This window comes from Mustela erminea, chromosome 5, assembly GCF_009829155.1.
Source record: "Mustela erminea isolate mMusErm1 chromosome 5, mMusErm1.Pri, whole genome shotgun sequence".
In the NCBI taxonomy this organism is placed as follows: Eukaryota; Metazoa; Chordata; class Mammalia; order Carnivora; family Mustelidae; genus Mustela; species Mustela erminea.
The window spans coordinates 62,579,875-62,600,611 of NC_045618.1; the positions used below are offsets into that span (position 1 = coordinate 62,579,875).

The window sequence follows — 20,737 nt, forward strand, 5'->3', positions numbered from 1 at the left end:
TTTTTTCCCCACACTGACTAAAGTATATATATATTTTTTAAGATTTTATTTATTTATTTGACAGAGATCACAAGTAAGCAGAGATGCAGGTGGGGGGAGGAAGCAGGCTTCCTGCTGAGCAGAGAGCCTGATGTGGGGCTCTATCACAAGACCTTGGGATTATGACCCGAGGGGAAGGCAGAGGCTTTAACCCACTGAGCCACCCAGGTGCCCCTGACTAAAGTATTAAAATCTAAGTATCTAAATTTATGAACTCGTAACTGTAACTGCTATAGTTTTCATCTGCCCTGTCCTGATTTCCAAAAATCTTGTGGCGCAAATCCTTTTCCCCTCAAAGTGCTCCAGTCAGCTTTCCCTTCTTCTCAAAGGCTCCCCAGCCAGGCACCCTGCACACGTTAGGTCAGCTGCATTTCATGTCTCTCATCTCCAACTTCACTTTCCTCAATTCACTCCACTCCAGATCCCTGAGAGCACTGTTTCTGGAATCCTGACTCTCTCTGTGGCTTTAGCTGAGTAGCCTTGACCCAGTTACCTTGCTGCTCTTGGTTCTTCGTTCTATGATCTTGGTTCTCCGTCTCTGAAGTGGGGATAATTGTACTAAGAGTCACAAGGTTGCTGTAAGGATTAGCTAAAACCAGACATCAAGGCTGCTTGGCAGAGTGCCTGCTACCTAGAAAGTGCTTACTTTGGTAACTCTTGTTACTGAACCCCACTGCGTGCAGAGCTGAGGACGTCTTACTGAAGGAACTGGAAGCCTTCATGTTCACGGTGCACTGAAACTCTTGTGTGGATGGCACTTCTGTTTCCTTCCATGCCTCTGCACTGCTGTTCTAGACATTTGAGGGGGCTTCTCTCTCCGCATTTCCCCCATCCCTTTCTTGCCACCTTCCAATCTTGTCATGCCTTCAGTGAATGGAGATGTGGCTATTTTCTTTCCCCAAGCTTAATCAAACTCTCCTTTCCTGGCTGCCTTCCGAGAACAAAAAAATAAAGCCTCCTTTGAAGTTCTTACCATTGCTGAGATCCTAACAGGACTTCCCTCCATTCTTTCAGAGGAAGAACCTGACACAGTCCCTTAACACCTCGTTGCCCACCGCCAGGAGCCCCCTTGCAGCTTCCTTTCCATGCTTAAAGAGTAGTAATTTAAGAATTGCCATTTGTTTGGCTCCTACTATCTGTCAGAAAAAAATCATTTAATCTTCACAGAAGCCCTGTGAGCTAGATCTGAGTGTCCATCCTTTATTACAGAGAAGTTGATATGCTTGTACCTTATCAGGGTCGTAGAGTTGTTCGTGGGGAACAAGGGCTCAGACCCTGGTCTCTGCCTCCAAAGCCCACAGCATCCTGACTGCCCCAACTCTACCTCTGAGAATCCAGGTGTCCTCAGTCCCTCCGTCCGTAGAAGACAGGTGGGGCATGGAGCAGGGAGGGCTGGGCCTACTGATGCCGCACAGGACCAAGCTAGTGGACTAAGGGAGGCGCTATCCCATTCACATCCTTCTTGAACAACTGCAGTGGGCCAGCCTCTGCTGGGCCCAGGAGACGGTTCTCGTGAAAGGCACAGTTTGGTGGGAGGGCCATCAAAAATAATGGAAAATTACAGCTGTGATAAATGTTACAAGATTGATATGCCATGCTTGCTATGAGAGCATCTACTGAGACCATTTGAGCTGAGATCTGAAAGGGGACTAAAGATGAACTAATTGGAAAAGGGAGAGAAGAATGTTCTAGATAAGAGAAATAGTTCTGCAAAGGAGCATGGGAGATTAAAAAGAGAGAAAGAATGACGTTGGAGCATGGTTCAGGGTGAAGCTGGAGGGTGGGTTGGGGTCATACAACCCAGAGCCTTCATGGGTACTTGAAGGAGTTTGGTTTTGGAAGCCCCAGGGCTCATCTTCCAGGAGTGTTGTGATCAGATCAGACATGGATATGTGTTTGATGTAAAGTACACTGGAAGCAGGAGGCCTGGGAGTCCTGGCTGTATTCTTTCTGGGACCTTTCTGAGCCTAGGCCTCCTCATCTCAAAGTTCTGGAGGGTTGGACTCAGTGATTTTTTTTTTTTTTAATTTTTTATTTTTTTATAAACATGTATTTTTATCCCCTGGACTCAGTGATTTTAAAGTCACCTAGCACACTGCATTTAATTCCTTCCATCCTTCCTTCCAGCTCTAAGGTTCTTTGAGTCTGTCTGTTTGGAGGAATTAGGCTCCCTGTACCCCGGACTGCCCCTAACAGAAACTGGGGAAGCGTGCATGGGGGTGTGTGTATGGGTGTGTGTGGTGTGTTTGGGAACAGGGAAGGAGAATGATGGGGCACGGGGTTCCCAAGGCCATCTAACTTTTGTCTTATGTGTAAGGGAAGCAGGAGACTAGAAGTTGGTGTGAGAAGGGAGATGAGGAAGGGGAACAAGGAAAGATGAGCAGACGGAGAGTGAAGGAGAGAGGAAACTGAGGGCAGATCTGGGGAGGGCTTAGAGGAGGAGATGTGACTCAGGAATTCCAAGGCTGTTTGTTGCTCAGCCTGGCAGTTGTGGGCATACCTAGTGTGCCTCAGAGATGCCTGGGTCCCCAGAGATACCTGTGGAATGTGCGTATCAAAATGTTCCGTGGAGCTAAGCGCTCATCAGCAGCTGTACTTGCCTTTGCTTCAAGCTCTAGCAGGCACTGGGCTTCCCATTAAACAAGGCTAGTCTGGGGATGCCACTCTGCTCATTCTGTCCCCATCCCCTGACCTGGCGTAGCAGGCCCCACGCTTGCTCCTGTCAGCTACCTACAGTACTAATGAAATGAGGCAGAAGGGGCGATGGGCCCAGGCCTGCTGACAGCCACTGAGCCAATGGGAGAACACTGCCCAGCCACAGCTTTGGGCTTCCTGCCTTGATTCCTACTGCCTGGCCTCCTCCTGTAACTGCCTCTGGAAAGTCGGTTTGAGCCTGATCCTGTCAACCCATGCTGCCTGGTCGGAGAGGGTCCTCCCACCTTTCTCTCCTCTGATTGTCTTCTGGCAGTCTGAAGGACCCTTCTTGGGCTTGCTGGGGCCAGGGATTCTCAGGGCAGGGCCCAGGAGTTCCAAGACACTGAACAGGCCTCCCCAGGCCTTCTTGGGCTCTCTCTGCCTGAGTCTCACTGAGATTCTAGTTTCACTGAGCATCCCTGAACCTTTAGCCTCCTGCCTCCCACCCCCTGCCTCATCTGAGGCACAGAGGGTGTGGGGTGGGCTCCTGCCAGGTACACACGTGGGCACACCCAGGAGAGGCCTCACCCCTCCTTGGAGCACAAACACTTGTCAGACATGTGGCTCCAAGCCTGTGAATTGGGCTGCACACCTGTGGCCAACCTTTATCAAATCACATGGACTCTTCCTTCCTGCACCTTTTCCTGGGCTCTGGGCAAGGGCTGTGGGGAGGCCTGAGCCCTCACTGCCCTTTGTGGGTATGACCAGAGATGTTGCTGGTGCTTAAGGACCTGGCAGGATAGCCTTCCAGGGTGCCTTCGTGCTCACGGGGCTGCAGAGATAGGTCCTGGTGGGTGGGAAAGGGAAGTCAGAAAAGTGGGTTGCCAAAAAGCTGTCAGTTGCCCTCGGTGGCAAGCAGAAGGTCCCTCTGCACTCTCTCTACGCAGCTCTCAGTGCTGAGTGACCGGAATTTCCAGGTGGCCTGGATGCTCCTGGGGGAGCTGTGGTCTGGGGCTAAGTCTCTCATCTCACTCATCTCCCCAGGTGTGTGGTCGTGCTGTTCAATCCCCGGAAACACAAACAGCACCACATCCTCAACAGTTCCAGGTAAATGGGTCTGTGCCTCGGGGAGGACCTCCTTTTCTGGGGAGCTGTGAGAAAGGCACTGCCTGGGGCGTTGTGGCTCTGCGGTCTGGGGCCTGCTCGGGCCCCAGGACCAGAGAGCAAAATGACGCACGGAGGTTGGCGTCTGCTGGTCTTGCCTTTTGAGGGGACTCTGTGGGAGCTGGGCTTAGGCCAGGCAGTCAGTGCCCCTCTGAGGCCCCCTTTTGCCCTGCAGGAAAACCATCACTGCGCTCGCCTTCTCTCCCGATGGCAAGTACTTGGTCACCGGAGAGGTGAGTGAGAGAAGGGGGCTGCAGTCCTCTGGGGGTGGCGGGGCTGGCCTAGCCTCAGCAGAGGGCTCCAGTTCTAGGCCTGGTGAGGGCTGCTGCCTCTCTGGCTTCCTGAACAGATGCTAAAGCCTAGTTTTTGCTCTACCTGAGAAAACAATAGTTCTTAAGCTTTAGTGAGCTCTAGAATTGCCTGGATTGCGTGGTGAAGCGCACATGGCCAGGCCTCCTCGAATTTCTGATTCTATAGGTCTGAGATGGGACCCCAAAATCTGCATTTCTTACAAGTTCCCACTGGTTGATTCTGCCCATTTGGGAAGCAGGCTTTAAATCCACAGTCTTAAAATGTTCCTGGTCCCCGGAGGCCCCCTGCTGGGCACATGGGGAATGCCTCTTTCTCAGGTTTGCCCGGAGGCCCCCTGGGGTGCCCCAATAGGCCTGAGTGGGAGCAGTTCTCAACCCTGCAGGCCCATCAGAATCACTCGAGGAATTTCGAGCAAACACACAGGTGCACACACGGATACAGAGATGTGGAACAAAATCTGGGGTCGTCTTCTCCTGGATAATCATTATGGTCCTGAGATAGAGATCATGTTTTTTTGTTTTGGTTTTTACCCTTGGCCCCATACAGCACTCTGCTCCTGACTCTCGGCCAAGGGTCATTAGAGACATTGTACGTAGTTGTTGGGGAGGCAGGGGCCCCCACTCTGAAAGGCTCAGGGAAGCTGCGTGCCTCGGCCCTCACTTCCGGTTCTTGTTGCCCTGCAGAGTGGGCACATGCCTGCCGTGCGTGTCTGGGACGTGGCCGAGCAGAGCCAGGTGGCGGAGCTGCAGGAGCATAAGTACGGGGTGGCTTGTGTGGCCTTCTCCCCCAGCGCCAAGTACATCGTCTCCGTGGGCTACCAGCATGACATGATTGTCAACGTCTGGGCCTGGAAGGTGAGTGGACTGGCTGGGGTGGCCTGACAGTCTCATGGTGGGCGGTCACGGGCCAGTTGGGGAGCCAGGACACAGCTGATGGGAGCCCCTTCCCCCCACTCTGCTGATCTCAGTCTTGTTCTAGAAAAGAGCCTGAAGCACAGAAAAGCAACTGTGTAGCCAAGTGTGCTGGTAAAAAGGGGCTAGTTTTATGTCTCTGGGGGGGCCTCCCAAGGAAATGAATCTCTTTGACTTCTCCAGAAAGAAATTCTTCTCTCTCCCTTCTTTTTCTGACCAAAAAATCTTGGAAAGGAACATTTTTAAAAGTACACAGCCTATCCAACCCTTCCGCTGTCCTCTGAACCTCCTCCTTAGCCCCAAGGGGCAGAATTTAGATTCTTCCTCTGGCTTTCCCTCCAGAAAAACATTGTGGTGGCCTCCAACAAGGTGTCCAGTCGGGTGACAGCGGTGTCCTTCTCGGAAGATTGCAGCTACTTCGTCACTGCAGGCAACCGGCACATCAAATTCTGGTACCTCGATGACAGTAAGACCTCAAAGGTGAGCCAATGCAGCCAGAAGTAGCCCCAGGGCCAGAGCCTGCTCGGCCCTCCCCAGGAGACCCTGTTCCACATGGGCCCCCCTCCACTCACTCAGCAGCCGTACAGAAGTTCTGGGTGAGCCAGATGCTATCTGGGCTGAGGGAGTGTCTCAAAGAGCAAGCCAGGGGGCTTGCTCCTTTTCCTACCTCCCCTCAGGGCCTCATGTGCCGGGACAGGCTCCAGGGTGGATGGGCGGCAAGAGTGCTGTGTCTCCACAGGTGAATGCCACTGTGCCTCTGCTGGGTCGCTCGGGGCTGCTGGGGGAGCTGCGCAACAACCTGTTCACCGACGTGGCCTGTGGCCGAGGGAAGAAGGCTGACAGCACCTTCTGCATCACGTCCTCAGGGTTGCTGTGCGAGTTCAGCGACAGGAGGCTTTTGGATAAGTGGGTGGAGCTGAGAGTAAGCACCTCCAACCATGGGTCCATGGGTCAGGGCTGGCCGCCCGAGGGTCAGGTCAGGGGAGATCGGATGCCTCTGGCTCCGTAAGCAGGGGCTCAGGCCCTCAGGCGTGTAGGAGGGAACCACAGGAGAGAGGAGCTTGGGGGAGCCCCAGCATGGCCTAGTTCCAGCCCATGAAGATCTGTATAACTCCCTCCTCTCTGCTTTTTCTTCCTGCCTTTCTTTCCCCTGCTTTCCTCTTCTGCTCAGAATACAGACAGCTTCACAGTAAGTGGGGCCTAGACCCTCCTGTCTTTCTCATGCTGTTTCTTTTCCCTCTGCTGGGCTTTTCCTTACTTTGTCCTCTTGGCCGAAACCTCTTGGGCCTTAGAAGGGTCCCTGGCTCCCATCCCCCAATTGCACGTGGCTGTGGGCCTGCTGGCCACCTGCTGCTGGAGGGAGGGGCATCTCTAGCCAGCAGCTGAGGGGCTCAGGCCAGAGCAGCCTCTGCTTAGCTGCTCTCCTTTCGGCAGGCGACTATGGTGGAGGGGTTGGGCGGGGGACCCTTGCTGACCCAAGCCCCTCCGCCTGCAGACCACTGTGGCCCATTGTATCTCTGTGAGCCAAGACTACATCTTCTGTGGCTGTGCCGATGGCACCGTGCGCCTGTTCAACCCCTCTAACCTGCACTTCCTCAGCACGCTGCCCCGGCCCCACGCCCTGGGGACCGACATTGCCAGCGTCACTGAGGCCAGGTGAGCTACCGAGGGTGCGGGGGCTGCCTCCGCTCGGAGCCTCCCTCTGGGCCCAGCCTTCCGCTGGCTGTGTGGTATGAAGAGTGTGTCTGCCCCAGTGATTGCCAGGAACACCTCTGCAGTCCCACAGATTTGGGTTTCCTGATAATGGTGGCCACAGAGGAGACCATAAGCCTTAGGAAAGTGGGGAGTATCTCAGTAAGGTGGGGTTAGGCGGGGCTTTAAGATTTGGGCTTGTAGTGGAGGATTTTAGGGATGGTTCAAGGGATTGAAGGTTTGCTCTGATTAGATGCTGTCAGAAAGTGGGGGCAGTTGCACAGTTGGGCATCTTTATAATTTTAATCTCGAAGGTGGAAGGGAAGGTATGGGGCAAAAGCTGTAATGGATGAAGAAGCAGTAGCCAGTCACCACAGACGGGACCAGGAACGTTTGGTCATGTTTGTGGTTTGTGCTGTGCTGTGTGTTTATCTGTGTTCTCGGACACAGTTGTGAGGGGTCTTGTTTTGTTCCACTCCGTCACGGCCACGGAGTTCCCTTGTCAGACTGTGGTGTTCCGTGACGTGGGTTGTGTTCCTTAAGAGAACTCGATGGTCCAACAGCTTGTGCCAGGTCAGCTCCCCGCTGACAACTATGAGGCGCTGCTTTTTCCTTTCTCAGGCAGCTCCCCCCTGCAGGTCTGAAGAGGCTCACTCTGCTGCTTCTTTGTGGTTTGGCTTTGGTTTTCATTCTTTCCAGTCCTTTATTTCATCAGCTCCCCACTCACTCTTTGCCCTGTCCTCTTCCCCACAGTCGCCTCTTCTCTGGAGTGGCCAATGCCAAGTATCCAGACACCATTGCTTTGACCTTTGATCCTACGAATCAGTGGCTGTCTTGTGTATACAACGACCACAGCATTTATGTTTGGGATGTGAGGGACCCCAAGAAAGTAGGCAAGGTGTACTCGGCTCTGTATCATTCCTCCTGCGTCTGGAGTGTGGAGGTATGTGGGCTGGGCTGGCCTGGGACGGACCATGTTTGCTGGGATACCATTGTGAGGTGGGAAGTGGGGATCCCTGAGTATAAAGTTATACTCCTGCTGCCTCCTTGTTTCTCTGGCAACATCCCTGTGTATCCCCATATCTTCAGATGGGTCCCAAGGACTGAGCTTAAATTTTAGTGCTTCTAAAGCTCGGGCTTCTTCCCTTGTACCCTTGTCTGACCTTAGCTTTGCTTCATCCTGCGCTGGGTGATCTTGGACAAGTTACTGAACTTGGCTGAACCGCAGTTTCCTGAGCTGTAAATTGAGGCACCTGTTTAATCTTGTCCTGAGAACTAAATGAAACGATATAAATGGGAGACATGGAAGAGGGCCTGGAACGTAGTAGGAGCTCGTTAAGGTGTTTGCCCTTAGCCATTACAGAGAGTATCCAGTAGCGACAGCTTGCTTCCTATGTGACAAACATGGCGCTAAGTTCTTCCAACGTTCTCTCTTTAAATCTCATTCCCGTCCATCTCTCAGGCAGGGAAAGGACTGCCCCCTAACTGGAGATCTGACTCTGTTCCCTCTGCCCCTCAGGTCTACCCTGAAGTGAAGGACAGTAACCAGGCCTGCCTGCCCCCAAGTTCCTTTATCACCTGTTCCTCGGACAATACCATCCGGCTGTGGAACACAGAGAGCTCCGGGGTGCATGGGTCCACTCTGCACAGAAACATCCTCAGCAATGTGAGCCCCGAGGCCATAGGGCACCCGCTCCCCGATCAGTACCTCCCCACCCCCAGCCTTCACACCTCCCTCTCAGGATCTGGGTCCCCAGATTTGGATCTTCCGGCTTAGATTCGCCTGGGCTCCTTGAGCCAGGGGTTTATCTTGTCCAGCATTCATCTCCCCTTGCAGCTGTATGGGGTCAGGCCTGCCTTACCTACCTCTCCTCCTGACCTGCTCCACTAGGACCTCATTAAGATCATCTATGTGGATGGGAACACTCAGGCCCTGCTGGACACGGAGCTGCCTGGAGGAGACAAGGCTGATGGGTCCCTGATGGACCCCCGTGTGGGCATCCGCTCTGTGTGTATCAGCCCCAATGGACAGCATCTAGCCTCTGGGGACCGTGTAGGCACGCTTAGGTAATGCCAGGCCGGGAGTGGTACCAATAGCCTCCTGCAGCGCAGGCTTTGGTGTGGGGGGGTAGGTCCCAAAGGACAGAGCTTGAGAAAAATGTGTGCAAAAAGATTGGGGAACAAGGTGTCTATATACAAGGGGAAAGGTAGTAAATTTACAAGGAAGAAACCCAGCAGAAACCATCCTTCAAGTGATTAAGCTTACCATCCTCATAACAGCATCACGAAGCCTGTGATAGGATGCGCTAAGAAGCTACAGAGAGTGGTTTCGTTGGTCTTCTGGCCAAAAATGCGTAAATTCAGTCCGATTGTGGGAAAACAGCCCACGGACTCAAATTGAGGTAAAGAGGACAAGAGTAATGAGTACTCTTCTAAAGAGTACAGGGGAGTAAAGGCATCAGGGTCATGAAAAATAAGGAAAGACTGAAGTACTGTCACCGACTACAGGAGACTAAGGAGAAGTAACAACTAAGTACAATTTGGACTCTTGCGAGGATCCTGGATCCAGAAAAAAAGATATTGTGGGAAAGCTGGTGAAATGAAACTAAAATCTTAAATTAGCAGTATTGTACCAATGTAGATTTCCCGGTTCTGGTATTCGATTTGTCGTTAACACGGGAAATCGCTGTACTCATTGCCACTTTTCTCTAAGCCTCAAAGTTCAAAAATAAATAAAAATTTGATTTTAGAAACAGGCCCTGGGGGGAAGATATAGCAGAGAATGGAGGGTGAGTCTTTCCTCCTGTAGTCTGGCAGTGACTTCCTCCCTCTCCTCTTTGCAGGGTGCATGAGCTGCAGTCCCTGAGCGAGATGCTGAAGGTGGAGGCCCATGACTCAGAGATCCTCTGCCTGGAGTACTCTAAGCCGGACACAGGTATAGAGCTCCATTCCTGCTCCGTGGTTCACTGACTTAGGGTTACGGGGCTCGGTTCCTGCGGGCCTTCCGCCAGGCCCAGATAGGGGCCTGCTGTGGGCACGCATGGGCTGATGGAGTTCTTTGAACCCCAGGTCTGAAGCTGCTGGCATCAGCGAGCCGGGACCGGCTCATCCACGTCCTAGATGCTGGCCGCGAGTATAGCCTGCAGCAGACGTTGGACGAGCACTCCTCCTCCATCACCGCCGTCAAGTTTGCAGGTGGGGGCAGGGCAGTTGGGACACATCTTAACCACCTACCACCAACATCCTCCACCCCCACCCCGACTGCCACCAGCCTCCCGGCTCGGTGAGAGGGGTGTGCCCATCACAGGGGCATGTTGGACAGCTGCTGGGAGGCTTGGGGTCTCACTGGAAGGCAGATGGAGTGTAGACTCTATGTCTAGGGGACCCTGAGCCAACCAGTTGGCTGGAGATGGAGAGGACGGAAAGCTTAGGTTTGGAGGGAAGGATCCTGATTTAATCGGTCATCTGGGTCGTGTAGAGAGCTTGGTAGTGGGCCAGTAGAGGAAGGGCTGGCCCCTTGTGGTGAGAGCAGTGGGAATAGCGAGGCTCCCATCTTCCGTAGCCAGCGATGGGCAAGTCCGCATGATCAGCTGTGGAGCAGACAAGAGCATTTACTTCCGCACAGCACAGAAGGTGAGGGTCTGGGGCTTCCTGGACTGGGGTGGGGGTGGGGGGCTCCTACCCTGCCCCCAGCTGAGGTTGTAAGAGGTGAAGGGAGGTAAAAGCGGGGCTTTCTGGGCCTGGTGGGGCCATGCGCTCTACCCCTGCAGTCTGGAGACGGAGTCCAGTTTACACGGACACACCACGTGGTACGGAAGACGACCCTCTATGACATGGATGTGGAGCCCAGCTGGAAGTACACGGCCATCGGCTGCCAGGACCGAAATATTCGGTGGGCATGTCCTTTTCAAATCCTCTGATAGCATTCCTTCAAGCCCGGGAGCAGGGAGTCAGCTCTTGGCAGCTCTCTCCCTACTTCTATCTTTTTGTCCAGGGCCTTGTGCCCCCTTGAGCCTAGAGAATGAGCACTTCACTGTACCAAGGAGGCAGGAGTTGGTGTTGGGGCGTGGCTCCCAGTGAGGACATGGCTGGGACCGAATGCTGGGGGACCCCACCACCCGGGTGTGCTTGATCACGGCCTCCTCCTCATGTAAACAAGACCATCTTTCTCTCTTTCTTTCTTTCTTTCTTTCTTTCTTTTTTTAAGATTTTATTTATTTATTTGACAGAGACAAGTAGGCAGAGAGGCAGGCAGAGAGAGTCGGGGGGAAGCAGGCTCCCCGCTAAGCAGAGAGCCCAGTGCAGGGCTTCTTGATCCCAGGACCCTGGGATCATGATCTGAGCCGAAGGCAGAGGCTTTAACCCACTGAGCCACCCAGGCACCCCAAGAGCATGTTTCTTTACAGGATCTTTAACATCAGCAGTGGGAAGCAGAAGAAGCTGTTTAAAGGGTCACAGGGTGAGGACGGCACTCTGATTAAGGTAAGGCCTTGCCCAGGAGGATGGACCCTAGGCCACAGAAAGGGAAGCACTGGGGTACAAGGTGGAAAGGGACTGGCGTCTCCCTTGTCCTCTGCCAGCTGTGTGTCCCGCTCCTCAGGTGCAGACAGACCCCTCAGGGATCTACATTGCCACCAGCTGTTCTGACAAGAACCTCTCCATTTTTGACTTCTCCTCAGGCGAGTGCGTGGCCACCATGTTCGGCCACTCAGGTGAGCGTTGCCCTAGTACTCTACTGCTGGAACTTTACTCTTTCTTCCTTTAGTTTCTTAGGACCTCGCAGAGCTGCCTGCCCCTCGCTTCCAACCAACATCCACCTCCATTGTTGGGGCAGAAGCTTGGCCAGGACTTTAGGGTGGCTCACAGGCCGTATTCTTTGTTCCTCACAGAGATTGTCACTGGAATGAAGTTTAGTAATGACTGCAAACATCTCATCTCAGTGTCAGGGGACAGGTGAGTAGGAGCCAGCTTCCCTGAGACACAGAATTTTCCTCTGTGACACACACACACTGCCCCTTCCTCTCTCTTTACATGAGGGATGTCTCTGGGAAGTAGGGCTGAGCAGGGGTATTTCTTGGCCTGATGTGGCACTAGAGGGTGGCTTTGGCCCTCCTGCCAGCCCATGGAGAAGGGGAACTGGTGTCTTACCTTACCTCTCCCTCACCCAACTCTGGCTCTACTCAGCTGTATATTTGTATGGCGCCTGAGCTCTGAGATGACCATCAGCATGAGGCAGCGTCTGGCTGAGCTGCGCCAGCGTCAGCGAGGGGTCAAGCAGCAAGGGCCGTCTTCTCCCCAGAGGGCTGCAGGACCCAACCGGTGAGAACAGAGTGTGGATACGGGCTAGAGGTGGGTAGGCATCTGGACTGCTTGCTGTTTCAGCGCTCCTCTTTGCTCTGGACCTGCCTTTCACCTGTACCTCCTGACTTCTGGGTCCCCCAACACCTGTTTCATACCTGATTAAGGTATGAAAGACCCATGAACACTGGCCTCTTCCTGCACTGAATCTCCTCTTCCTGTGACCTTCCTTGTCTTGGACTCAGGCACGAGGCCCCATCGATGCTGTCTCCTGGACCAGCTCTGTCATCAGACAGTGACAAGGAGGGAGAAGATGAGGGCACTGAAGAAGAGGAGCTTCCAGCTCTGCCCATCCTTGCCAAGGGTACCAAGAAGGAGCCAGGTATGTGGAAGTCTGGAGGAGGGGGAGACAGGCAGCAGTTGGCACAGTGGCTAGATGTGCCCTTTCTGGGACTGGAGGTGAGAGCAGGGTGAGCTGAGGAGGTCAGAGCATCACTATGGCCACACAGCGGGGTGAGCTGGTGCAGGGCTAGGGCTCTGGGTGGGTGGGCGGGCAGGAGACACTCTCTCTGACTGCCTGTCTCTGTCTAGCCTCAGTGCCTGGCCCGGCCCTGCCCCGAAGCCTGTCCCATTGGGAGATGAGTCGGGTGAGTCACCATCATTTTTAATGCCCTTCCAAGGTTCCCAGAGGTGGAGGAAGGTGAAGGCAGAGCTCTCCGAGACTGTGCTGTACCCCTTGTGTCCCAGGAAGGGCCTCGTGGGAGAGTTTGAGCAGCTCGGCTGATCCCAGGTTGGGGGTGGTGAAGCCCATGGGTCTCCTTCCTGCACGCCAGGATGGGTGGCCTGCAAGGTCTAGTCACCACTAGAAGAAGTGCTGTAGTAGTTCAGCTTCCTGGGGGCCGGCGGGGAAGTGTAAAGAAAGAACAGGTTGAGGTGGGCAGTAGACAAGGGTTGTCTGAGCCAAAGAAGTAGAGCTGAAGTTCAAGGGGTGCCTGGGTAGCCCAGTTGGTTACACGTCTGACTCTTGGTTTCAGCTTAGGTCATGATCTCAGTGTCATGGGATTGAGCCTTGCCCCACGTGGGGCCCCTCTTAGGGTTCCATGCTCAGAGGACAATTTGCTTGTCCCTCTTCTTTCTCTTCTGCACTCCCCTTGTGTCCATGTGCCTGTGTGCAGTAGCTCGCTCTCTCTAATAAATAAATAATGTTTAAAAAAAAAGAACGTAAGTTCAAGAACCTTAAAGGTTCAAAGAGTAGGCATCTGGAGGAGCTGTAGCTCTGAAGACTCCAGGTTAGGAGGTAAGGGCAGAACTTCCAGAGCAGTTAGTTAGAGGGACCGGGTGGTAGGAGGACCAGTAACTGGGCGGCTACTTCGGGGCAGCCAGAAGGAAGGTCAAGGCTTTCTGAGCCATCCCCAAGGCAGCCGCACCCTCACTTGTGCCGTGTCAAGACTTCAGATGGCAGTGCCGTCACTGTCAGTAGCAGCTCCCTAGAATGCTGGTGGCGTGGTGCCTTCAGGGCCTTCTGACCAGGCCAGGGGCTCAGGGCTGGACTATTGGGTTTGTCCTTGGTGTTCTGAATAGACCTCAGAGTAAGGGACTTTTTAGAGATGACCAGCTCCGAGGGGTCCGTGAGACCAGGTGAAGTCTGAGACTAGAAGGTCTCAGACAGGATGTAGAGTGAAGCTAAGAGCATGAACTCTGGAGCCAGACCACTCGAGTTGTAAACATCAGGCAGGCCTCTGTCCACAGGACTCGATAAGTCATTCAAAACTATAATTCAAAAACTGTAATTTATAGGTGGGAAAACTGTACTTCAGTTTTCCCACCTATAAAAATGGGGATAATGATAATACCTACTTTCTAGGGTTGCTGTGGGGATTAAGGGAGTGGGTACATGTACATAAAACGCATGGCACACAATGAGTGATATCTGAGTGTTTGCTGATACTGCTGTCTGGTGGTTGTGACCCCCTCCCCAATCCCTGCCTCACACCAGGCACAGGAGACGGCGGAATTCCTGGCCCCAGCCCCTGCAGCCAACCAAGGACCCAGGAGAAGGAGCCGCTGGGCCCAGCCAGGTGTGGAGCTGAGTGTCCGCTCCATGCTGGACCTGCGGCAGCTAGAGACGCTGGCCCCGAGCCCTCGCGGTGCTAGCCAAGACTTGCTGGCCATGACCCCGTCCTGCCCTGGCAAGCATGGTCAGCAGGCCCCTGAGACCTCACGTGCTAGCCAGGTGAGCCAGCTTTCTCCCAGCAACCTAGAGATTGCCAAGCAGCCTTAACCAGCCTTATGCCAACAGCTGGGGCCTGAGCACGGGCCAGCTGGGCCTGCCCTGCCCCTGTGACACATGGGTAACTGGGACTGCAGAGGGTCAAGCTGGCTAAGCGGTATGGTCTGGGAACTGGGGTGGTGCCCTTTGTCCTGGGCCAGGTTTCTTAAAGGGCTCATGATATCAAGTGGTGACTGGAGGTTGGCAGTCTGGAGTATGACAGAATATAGTCTTTCCAGAAACTCAAGAACATTAGCTGTACTCCTCAGAGCTGGACTACTCAGCATCATCCCAGAACTGACGCCTACCAGATCCTTGCCCACTTCCCCCTCTTTTCCCAGACCCTCTCTCACACCAGCAACCTCAGTAATGCTCCTTTGTGTATTCCCAGAATGAAAAGCCCCCTCGGCCTCAGGCTTCCCAGCCCTGTTCCTGTCCCCACATTATTCGGTTGTTGTCCCAAGAGGAAGGGGTCTTTGCCCAAGATCTGGAGGCTGCACCCATCGAAGATGGTATTGTCTACCCGGAGCCGAGTGACAGCCCCACCCTGGATACCAGGCAAGGATCCTTCCCTCACCAGACCTCAGGGGCCATGCTGTCTTCCTTTCTCGGCTTCCCTTCCCTTTAGTTAGGGGAGGGCCGGCCCAGGTTCCTTGGGGCTTGCCCGCCCCCTTGCCCCTGCCTCATCCCCAGCCCCACTCACAGGTCGGGGAGACAGAAGCCAGGTGTCCTGGTGGGGCCACTCACCCCTACTGACTGCCTCTTGCTTCCCCGGCTGGCCTTCCTGGAAGTGAGTTCCAGGTGCAGGCTCCAGTCCGAGGGACCCTGGGAAGAGTATATCCAGGCAGCAGAGGCCCTGAGAAGCACAGTCCTGACAGCGCCTGCTCTGTAGATGATACTAGCAGCCGCCTCTCCAGCCCTGAGCACCCCAATGGAGGTGAGACTGCAGCTCCGAGGGAGACCCATGGGCCGAGGCCGCCGTGGAGGCTCTGGCGAGGGGTGGGTGCAGCGTGCTGCTTCTCTCTCCCCACATCCAGACTCGGAGAGCACGGAGCCCCTGAGTGTGGATGGCATTTCCTCAGACCTTGAAGAGCCCGCCGAGGGCGATGAGGAAGAGGAGGAAGAAGAGGGAGGCACTGGATCCTATGGGCTGCAGGAAGGCAGTCCCCATACCCCAGACCAGGAGCAGTTTCTCAAACAGCACTTTGAGACTCTGGCCCATGGGGCTGCTCCAGGTGTGGTCAGAGGGCCCGTATGTGGTCATGGCCGTCTGCCCTCCTTCCCTCCTTGCCTGGCTGAGAGGGAGGGGCCATGGGCAGGCCGTGCCCTGGGGTTACCTTCGAGGGGAGGTAGAATCGGGGCGAAGGCAGGCTTCAGTTCATGATTTCTGTCACCTTGGTAGGGGCCCCAGTCCGGGTACCAGAGAGGACAGAGTCTCGGAGCATCTCTTCACGATTCCTGTTGCAAGTACAGACGGCCCCGCTCAGGTACCTCTCCCCACAGCAGCTTTCACTCTCTGACTAGGAGCTGTGGCTCACTAGACCTCCTACTGCTCCCCAGAGGGCTTGTCCCGCCCCCAGGTGAGGCTTCTCCCTCCAAGGGTGCCGACTTCTGTCTTCCCACATCAAACAGCATTGCATACTCCCGTGTTTGGGGACCACTGGCCTACTGGCTTCATGCCTGCCCTTCCTACCCAGAGCTTCTGGTGCTGTGAGAGCTTCTCCCCATCTTGGCAGGGAGGACTCCTAAGCCTTTGGGCCTTCCTCCCCATTTCCTCCCTGTAGGGAACCGTCTCCATCCTCCTCAAGCCTGGCGCTGACAGCGAGAGCAGCCCAGATGCTGGCAGCTTCAGGTGACCCCCTGAGAGGCAGTGGAGCCAGCCCTCCAGGAGCGCCCCCGGAGGCACAGCCCTCCCCTGGAAACGCCAGCCCCCAGCAGCCAGTCCCTGTGCTTTTGCCTCGACGCCGCCTCAACCCTGACAGCAGCTGGGCTCCCAAGAAAGTGGCTGCAGCCAGTACCTTAGGTGGACTCCAGAAGGCCCAGTCTGTGCAGAGTCTGGTGCTGCAGGGTGAGGAGCCTGAGGGGCTCAAGTCCAGAGAGCGGGGAGTGTGGCGTGCATGCACATGCTAGAGGAAGGTGGGCTGATTCAACCCTGATGTGCCCCTGTGCTTGCCACTGGGTGTCCCTTAGTGGGTGTATGCAGGGCACAGCAACTCCTAGGGAGCTGTGAGCCTTAACGCCTGGGAAGCCTTCCTCACCACCTGACCTGTGTCTCTGTCTTCTCTGCAGATGAGGCCACTCCACCAGGCCCATTGCTCTCACGGGAGACCAATGCCCAGGAGGGCCTGTGCTCCCTGCCGCATGCTGATGGTTGTCCATCTCGGCCTCAGTCCTACCAGAACCCCACCACCAGTGCCATGGCCAAGATTTCCCGCAGCGTGTCTGTTGGGGAGAATTTGGGCCTGGCGGCCGAACCTCAGGCTTCTGCTCCCGTTCGAGTCTCACCGCTCAGCAAGCTAGCCTTGCCCAGCCGGGCTCACCTGGTCCTGGACATCCCAAAGCCACTGCCTGACCGTCCTACCCTGGCCACGTTCTCACCTGTTACCAAGGGCAGGGCCCCTGGTGAGGCAGAACAGCCTGGCTCCCCAATGGGCCTCACAAAGGCTCACAGTACATCCGAGCGGCGGGCCTGTTTGGGGGAGGGTGGCCCTCCCAAGCCTAGGACAGAGTGCCCAGCTCCGCCTAGGCCCAACAGCCCCTGTGCCCAGCAGCTGCCGGTCAGCAGCCTCCTCCGAGGCCCTGAGGACTTGCAGCTCCCACCCCCCGAGAAGACCCCCAGCCCCATGGAATGCACCAGGCCAGGGGCAGCCCTGAGCCAGGACTCAGGTGTGCACAGCTCCCCAGCTCTCATCTCCTGCCCCATCCTCTTTCTCCTATCTCTGTTGTCTGCTCTCTGGCTCTATCCCATTTCTGTGCGTCCAGCCTCTGGCGTTTTCGTCCTGTCTCTGCTCCTGTCTTGGTCTGTAAGTCACACCCCAATGGTGAGACACTCCTGTTAATCTTCATGACCTCCTTGTGACTTACTTGCCCCTTCACCACCTTCTGGCTGCTTGTGCTGGGGCTGGCCCTCCCCTCAGGACCTTGTTTTCTGTGTGGTGGTGGGGGCGGGCAGTGTTGGGAAGGAAGGAGGCTAGACAAAGGAAAGCAGAGGGGGTGTGTGCTCCTGTGGTAGGCCTCTCCTGCTCTCAGGGCCTCTGGGACGGGGGAGGCCTGAAAGGGCAGCTTCACTGGGCCTCATTGAGTTGTATGTGTCCCCCCACCCCCCAGAACCGGTAGTGAGCCTGGAGGAGTGCGAACAGCTTGTGGCAGAGCTCCAGGGCAATGTGCGCCAGGCTGTGCGTCTCTACCACTTGGTACGTGCTGGGCACCCATCGTGGGGGAGGTAGCACATCAGCAGTGCCAGCTGAGTATCCGGAACAACCATGAGGCTCTTCCACTGACGGGTGGGCGGGGCAAGCAAGAATATCCCGGGCAGAGTAGGCGAGGGGCTTAGAGGCCAGACCAGGCCTCTTGATTGAGCACCTACTGATCCTCTCTGTCTGGAGACTTCCTCAGACTGGATGGGGGGGGGGGGGGGTGTTGTGGAGAGACCCTATGGCCTAGTTTGCCTGGTTTGTTCTAGGACCATCCCAGTTTATGCCTGTTGTTCCCGTGTAATTATCAACAGTAGCACTTTGCCCACCCTAGACACAGTGAACGGTCCAGGAGGGCCTTCTCTGGGGGCAGGCTAGGCCCAGGTGGGCCCCTCCCTTTATATAACCACTGACAGGACGTCCGTCCACTGTCCCTCTGACTCCCTTCTTGGGTCTTGCTGCAGGTGGCTGGCTGCAAGACACCCTCAGCGGAGCAAAGTCGCATCACCCAGCTCCTCAGAAGCACCTTCTCTTCAGTGCGGCAGGAGCTCGAGGCCCTGGCCGGGGCAGTCTTGTGCAGCCCGGGCGGGAGCCCCGGGGCCGTGGGGGCTGAGCAGACACAGGCCCTCCTAGAGCAATACTCAGAGCTGCTGCTTCGGGCAGTGGAGCGGCGCATGGAACGCAGACTCTAGTTCCAGAATCCCGTTCCAAGTGAATGCCCCCCTGTTCCAGACTGTAGCCCCTGCTCCACTCTCTAAAACCTGGAGGGGATGCTTGGAGTGGATAGCAGGGATCAGTGCTCAGAGGGGAAGCAGCTTTCCCAGCCACTGCTCATGGGGCCCCTGTATTTATTAATTTATTTCCCTGACTGTTGCCTCACTTTCTTGGAACTCCTGCCTCCACAGCCCCTTCAGTGGCTCACGCAGGGTATAGGTCTTGGATCTTCGTCATCTTGGTGCTGTGAGGAGTCGGAGGGCAGCCTGCCCCATCTGGGGGGAATTGGGAAGGGCTGGCCCTCTCTTCTTAGAAGCCATTTGAAATTACTGCAGGGATCAGCTCCCTGGGGGGGAGCACACACAGGGTATTAGGTGGGGTGGAAGTAAGAGGCCGTGTGGTATCAGTGCCCTTCAACCAACAGCGGGAGCTTCACCTCTACCTCCACTTCCCCTCCCACACCAGCTGCACTCACCTGGCTGCCAGACCCGGGGCTGTTTTCCCCAGTTCCTGGCAGTTCCCAAAGGCAAAACCCTCTAGCCCTCCAGGCATTCCCAGCCATCAGGAGGCTGGAGTTGGTATCAAGGCCTGAGCCCCCCACATTCCACTCCCATTGCCCCCTCTAAGAGAGCCCTAGCATTCTCTCTCTCCCTCTGCTCCCCTTTCTCTCCTGGCCAGAACTTGTGGAGACAGCTGTGGGATGTTGCTGCAGGACAGTAAAGCCCTCTGCTGGGCAGACATAGAGCCCTGGCCTCCTTTTCCCAGCCCCTTGGTCTTCCCTGTCTTCCCAACCCTGATCCCCAGCAGGCTGCTAGACCCAGAGGCCACCTTTTCCTTGCATCCTGAGTGATGCCGGTGTTAGAACTTCCCTCATGGTTTACAGGGCACCAGCCCACCTTCTAAGGCCCTTGGCCACAGACGAAGACGGAGTCTAGACACACACACACACACACACACACAGTTGAGTGTTCATTGCTAGAGTACTTGGCTGGCTGACGTGTGCCTGGTTTCCCTTCATATGCTACTCCTGCTTTACCACCCTGGCTCATGTGGAACCATTAGGGAGCACGAAAAGGACTGGGACACACTAACCCGAATTCTGGATTTTTGGTGTCCACAACCTAGCCAGTATGAGATGGCTCATAGGTTTCTGGTTTGGGTGGAAGAAGCCTCCTCAAAGCCAGTGCTGGGCACCCAGGACTCCCTGGGGACTGGAAGTTGAGGGGAGGCAGAGGCACCTGGGACTGCAGAAGGGGCCAAGAGACACACTGGAAAGGTAGGTGGCATGGGTAAGTGCTAGAGGGGAGGGGGTAGGTTAGAATCAAAAGGGCAGCTGTTAGGAGTGAGGGGAAGGATATAGGGCACAGCAGACAGGTAGACTAGGACCAAGTAGTGAGGCTGTTGTTGAGTTGGGGTGAAGAACACGTGTCTCTGGGCCCTACTGCTTCCCTCTGCCTTAGGTATGTTCGGGTAGCTTTCCTGAAGATTCAGGTCAGGAAAACCTGTGCTCCCATGGAGAGGCCATGGGGTCCTGCTGGTTCTCTAGACAGAAACTTAGAAAGAAACTGGTTTCCGTAGAGTGCTCAGCTCCTGTTTGCGTCAGCAGGAGTGCACCAGAACAGATGAAGCCTATTCCCCCCGCCCCCCCCCCCCCAATCTTCCTAGTACCACCACCTGCACAGCCAAAGTGCAGAGAACCCCAGCGGGGCTGCAGCTGCCCTGTGGGGTTTAGAAGTCTACTCCACTCCCCCTACCGGCACACTAGCCACAGCCCAGACCAAATAGGGCTCAGGCCTGGCCCTCTGGCCTGGGTTCCTCTCGATCCTCAACCAGCCAGCCAGCCCCTCGCTTGAGGGAACTACACTCCCGCTAAGGTTTGTGAGAAGGTGGCCGCCCTTTCCCTACCCCGAGCCGAGTGTCGGGTGGGAGAGAGGGTCTTGCGGTCGGCCGTCGCCCGTCCCCTTCTGCATGTCTGAGGCCACCGGCAACTGCCGCCCCCCCCCCCGCGCCCCGACCAGATTTGCCCTGACCCAGTTTTGAAACACCCACCCCCTTATTTATAACTTTTATATTTTGTCCAGACCGTGGCTCTTCCCTCTTCCCCAGGTCTCACGGGGGCAGGGGCTGTTTTTAACTCGTCCGTTTGTACTGATGTATGAACTCGTCAATAAACACAATCATTTGTTAACTCTAGGATGCCAGCGAATGGGTCAGGCGGGAGAAGGCGCGGCTTTTCACAGGCGGTGGTGTTACCCGAATCCGGGCGCGTGGGTGGGGGAAGGCGGGGGCCG

General features: G+C 55.5%; 1 protein-coding gene across 3 annotated transcripts in view; it reads left to right on the forward strand.

Annotated features, from left to right (window-relative positions):
* Positions 1 to 20,634, forward strand: part of MAPKBP1 (mitogen-activated protein kinase binding protein 1) — a 53,000-nt gene extending 32,366 nt beyond the window's left edge. Inside the window, exons 3-31 of one of the 3 annotated variants that reach the window (XM_032343391.1) lie at positions 3,718 to 3,780; positions 4,013 to 4,070; positions 4,833 to 5,003; positions 5,403 to 5,540; positions 5,800 to 5,982; positions 6,232 to 6,249; positions 6,556 to 6,716; positions 7,506 to 7,695; positions 8,272 to 8,418; positions 8,644 to 8,819; positions 9,596 to 9,687; positions 9,822 to 9,947; positions 10,315 to 10,385; positions 10,523 to 10,644; positions 11,159 to 11,234; positions 11,353 to 11,464; positions 11,642 to 11,705; positions 11,937 to 12,071; positions 12,296 to 12,432; positions 12,642 to 12,697; positions 14,047 to 14,283; positions 14,711 to 14,877; positions 15,111 to 15,256; positions 15,357 to 15,554; positions 15,722 to 15,806; positions 16,104 to 16,387; positions 16,609 to 17,205; positions 17,647 to 17,732; positions 18,197 to 20,634. In XM_032343391.1, coding sequence (XP_032199282.1) covers positions 3,718 to 3,780; positions 4,013 to 4,070; positions 4,833 to 5,003; positions 5,403 to 5,540; positions 5,800 to 5,982; positions 6,232 to 6,249; positions 6,556 to 6,716; positions 7,506 to 7,695; positions 8,272 to 8,418; positions 8,644 to 8,819; positions 9,596 to 9,687; positions 9,822 to 9,947; positions 10,315 to 10,385; positions 10,523 to 10,644; positions 11,159 to 11,234; positions 11,353 to 11,464; positions 11,642 to 11,705; positions 11,937 to 12,071; positions 12,296 to 12,432; positions 12,642 to 12,697; positions 14,047 to 14,283; positions 14,711 to 14,877; positions 15,111 to 15,256; positions 15,357 to 15,554; positions 15,722 to 15,806; positions 16,104 to 16,387; positions 16,609 to 17,205; positions 17,647 to 17,732; positions 18,197 to 18,424 — 4,324 coding nt within the window. In that variant the 3' untranslated portion in view covers positions 18,425 to 20,634. The remainder of the gene's footprint in view (positions 1 to 3,717; positions 3,781 to 4,012; positions 4,071 to 4,832; positions 5,004 to 5,402; positions 5,541 to 5,799; positions 5,983 to 6,231; positions 6,250 to 6,555; positions 6,717 to 7,505; positions 7,696 to 8,271; positions 8,419 to 8,643; positions 8,820 to 9,595; positions 9,688 to 9,821; positions 9,948 to 10,314; positions 10,386 to 10,522; positions 10,645 to 11,158; positions 11,235 to 11,352; positions 11,465 to 11,641; positions 11,706 to 11,936; positions 12,072 to 12,295; positions 12,433 to 12,641; positions 12,698 to 14,046; positions 14,284 to 14,710; positions 14,878 to 15,110; positions 15,257 to 15,356; positions 15,555 to 15,721; positions 15,807 to 16,103; positions 16,388 to 16,608; positions 17,206 to 17,646; positions 17,733 to 18,196) is intronic. The other 2 variants (XM_032343393.1, XM_032343392.1) reach the window with 2 other exon arrangements.
* Positions 20,635 to 20,737: the final 103 nt, after the last annotated feature.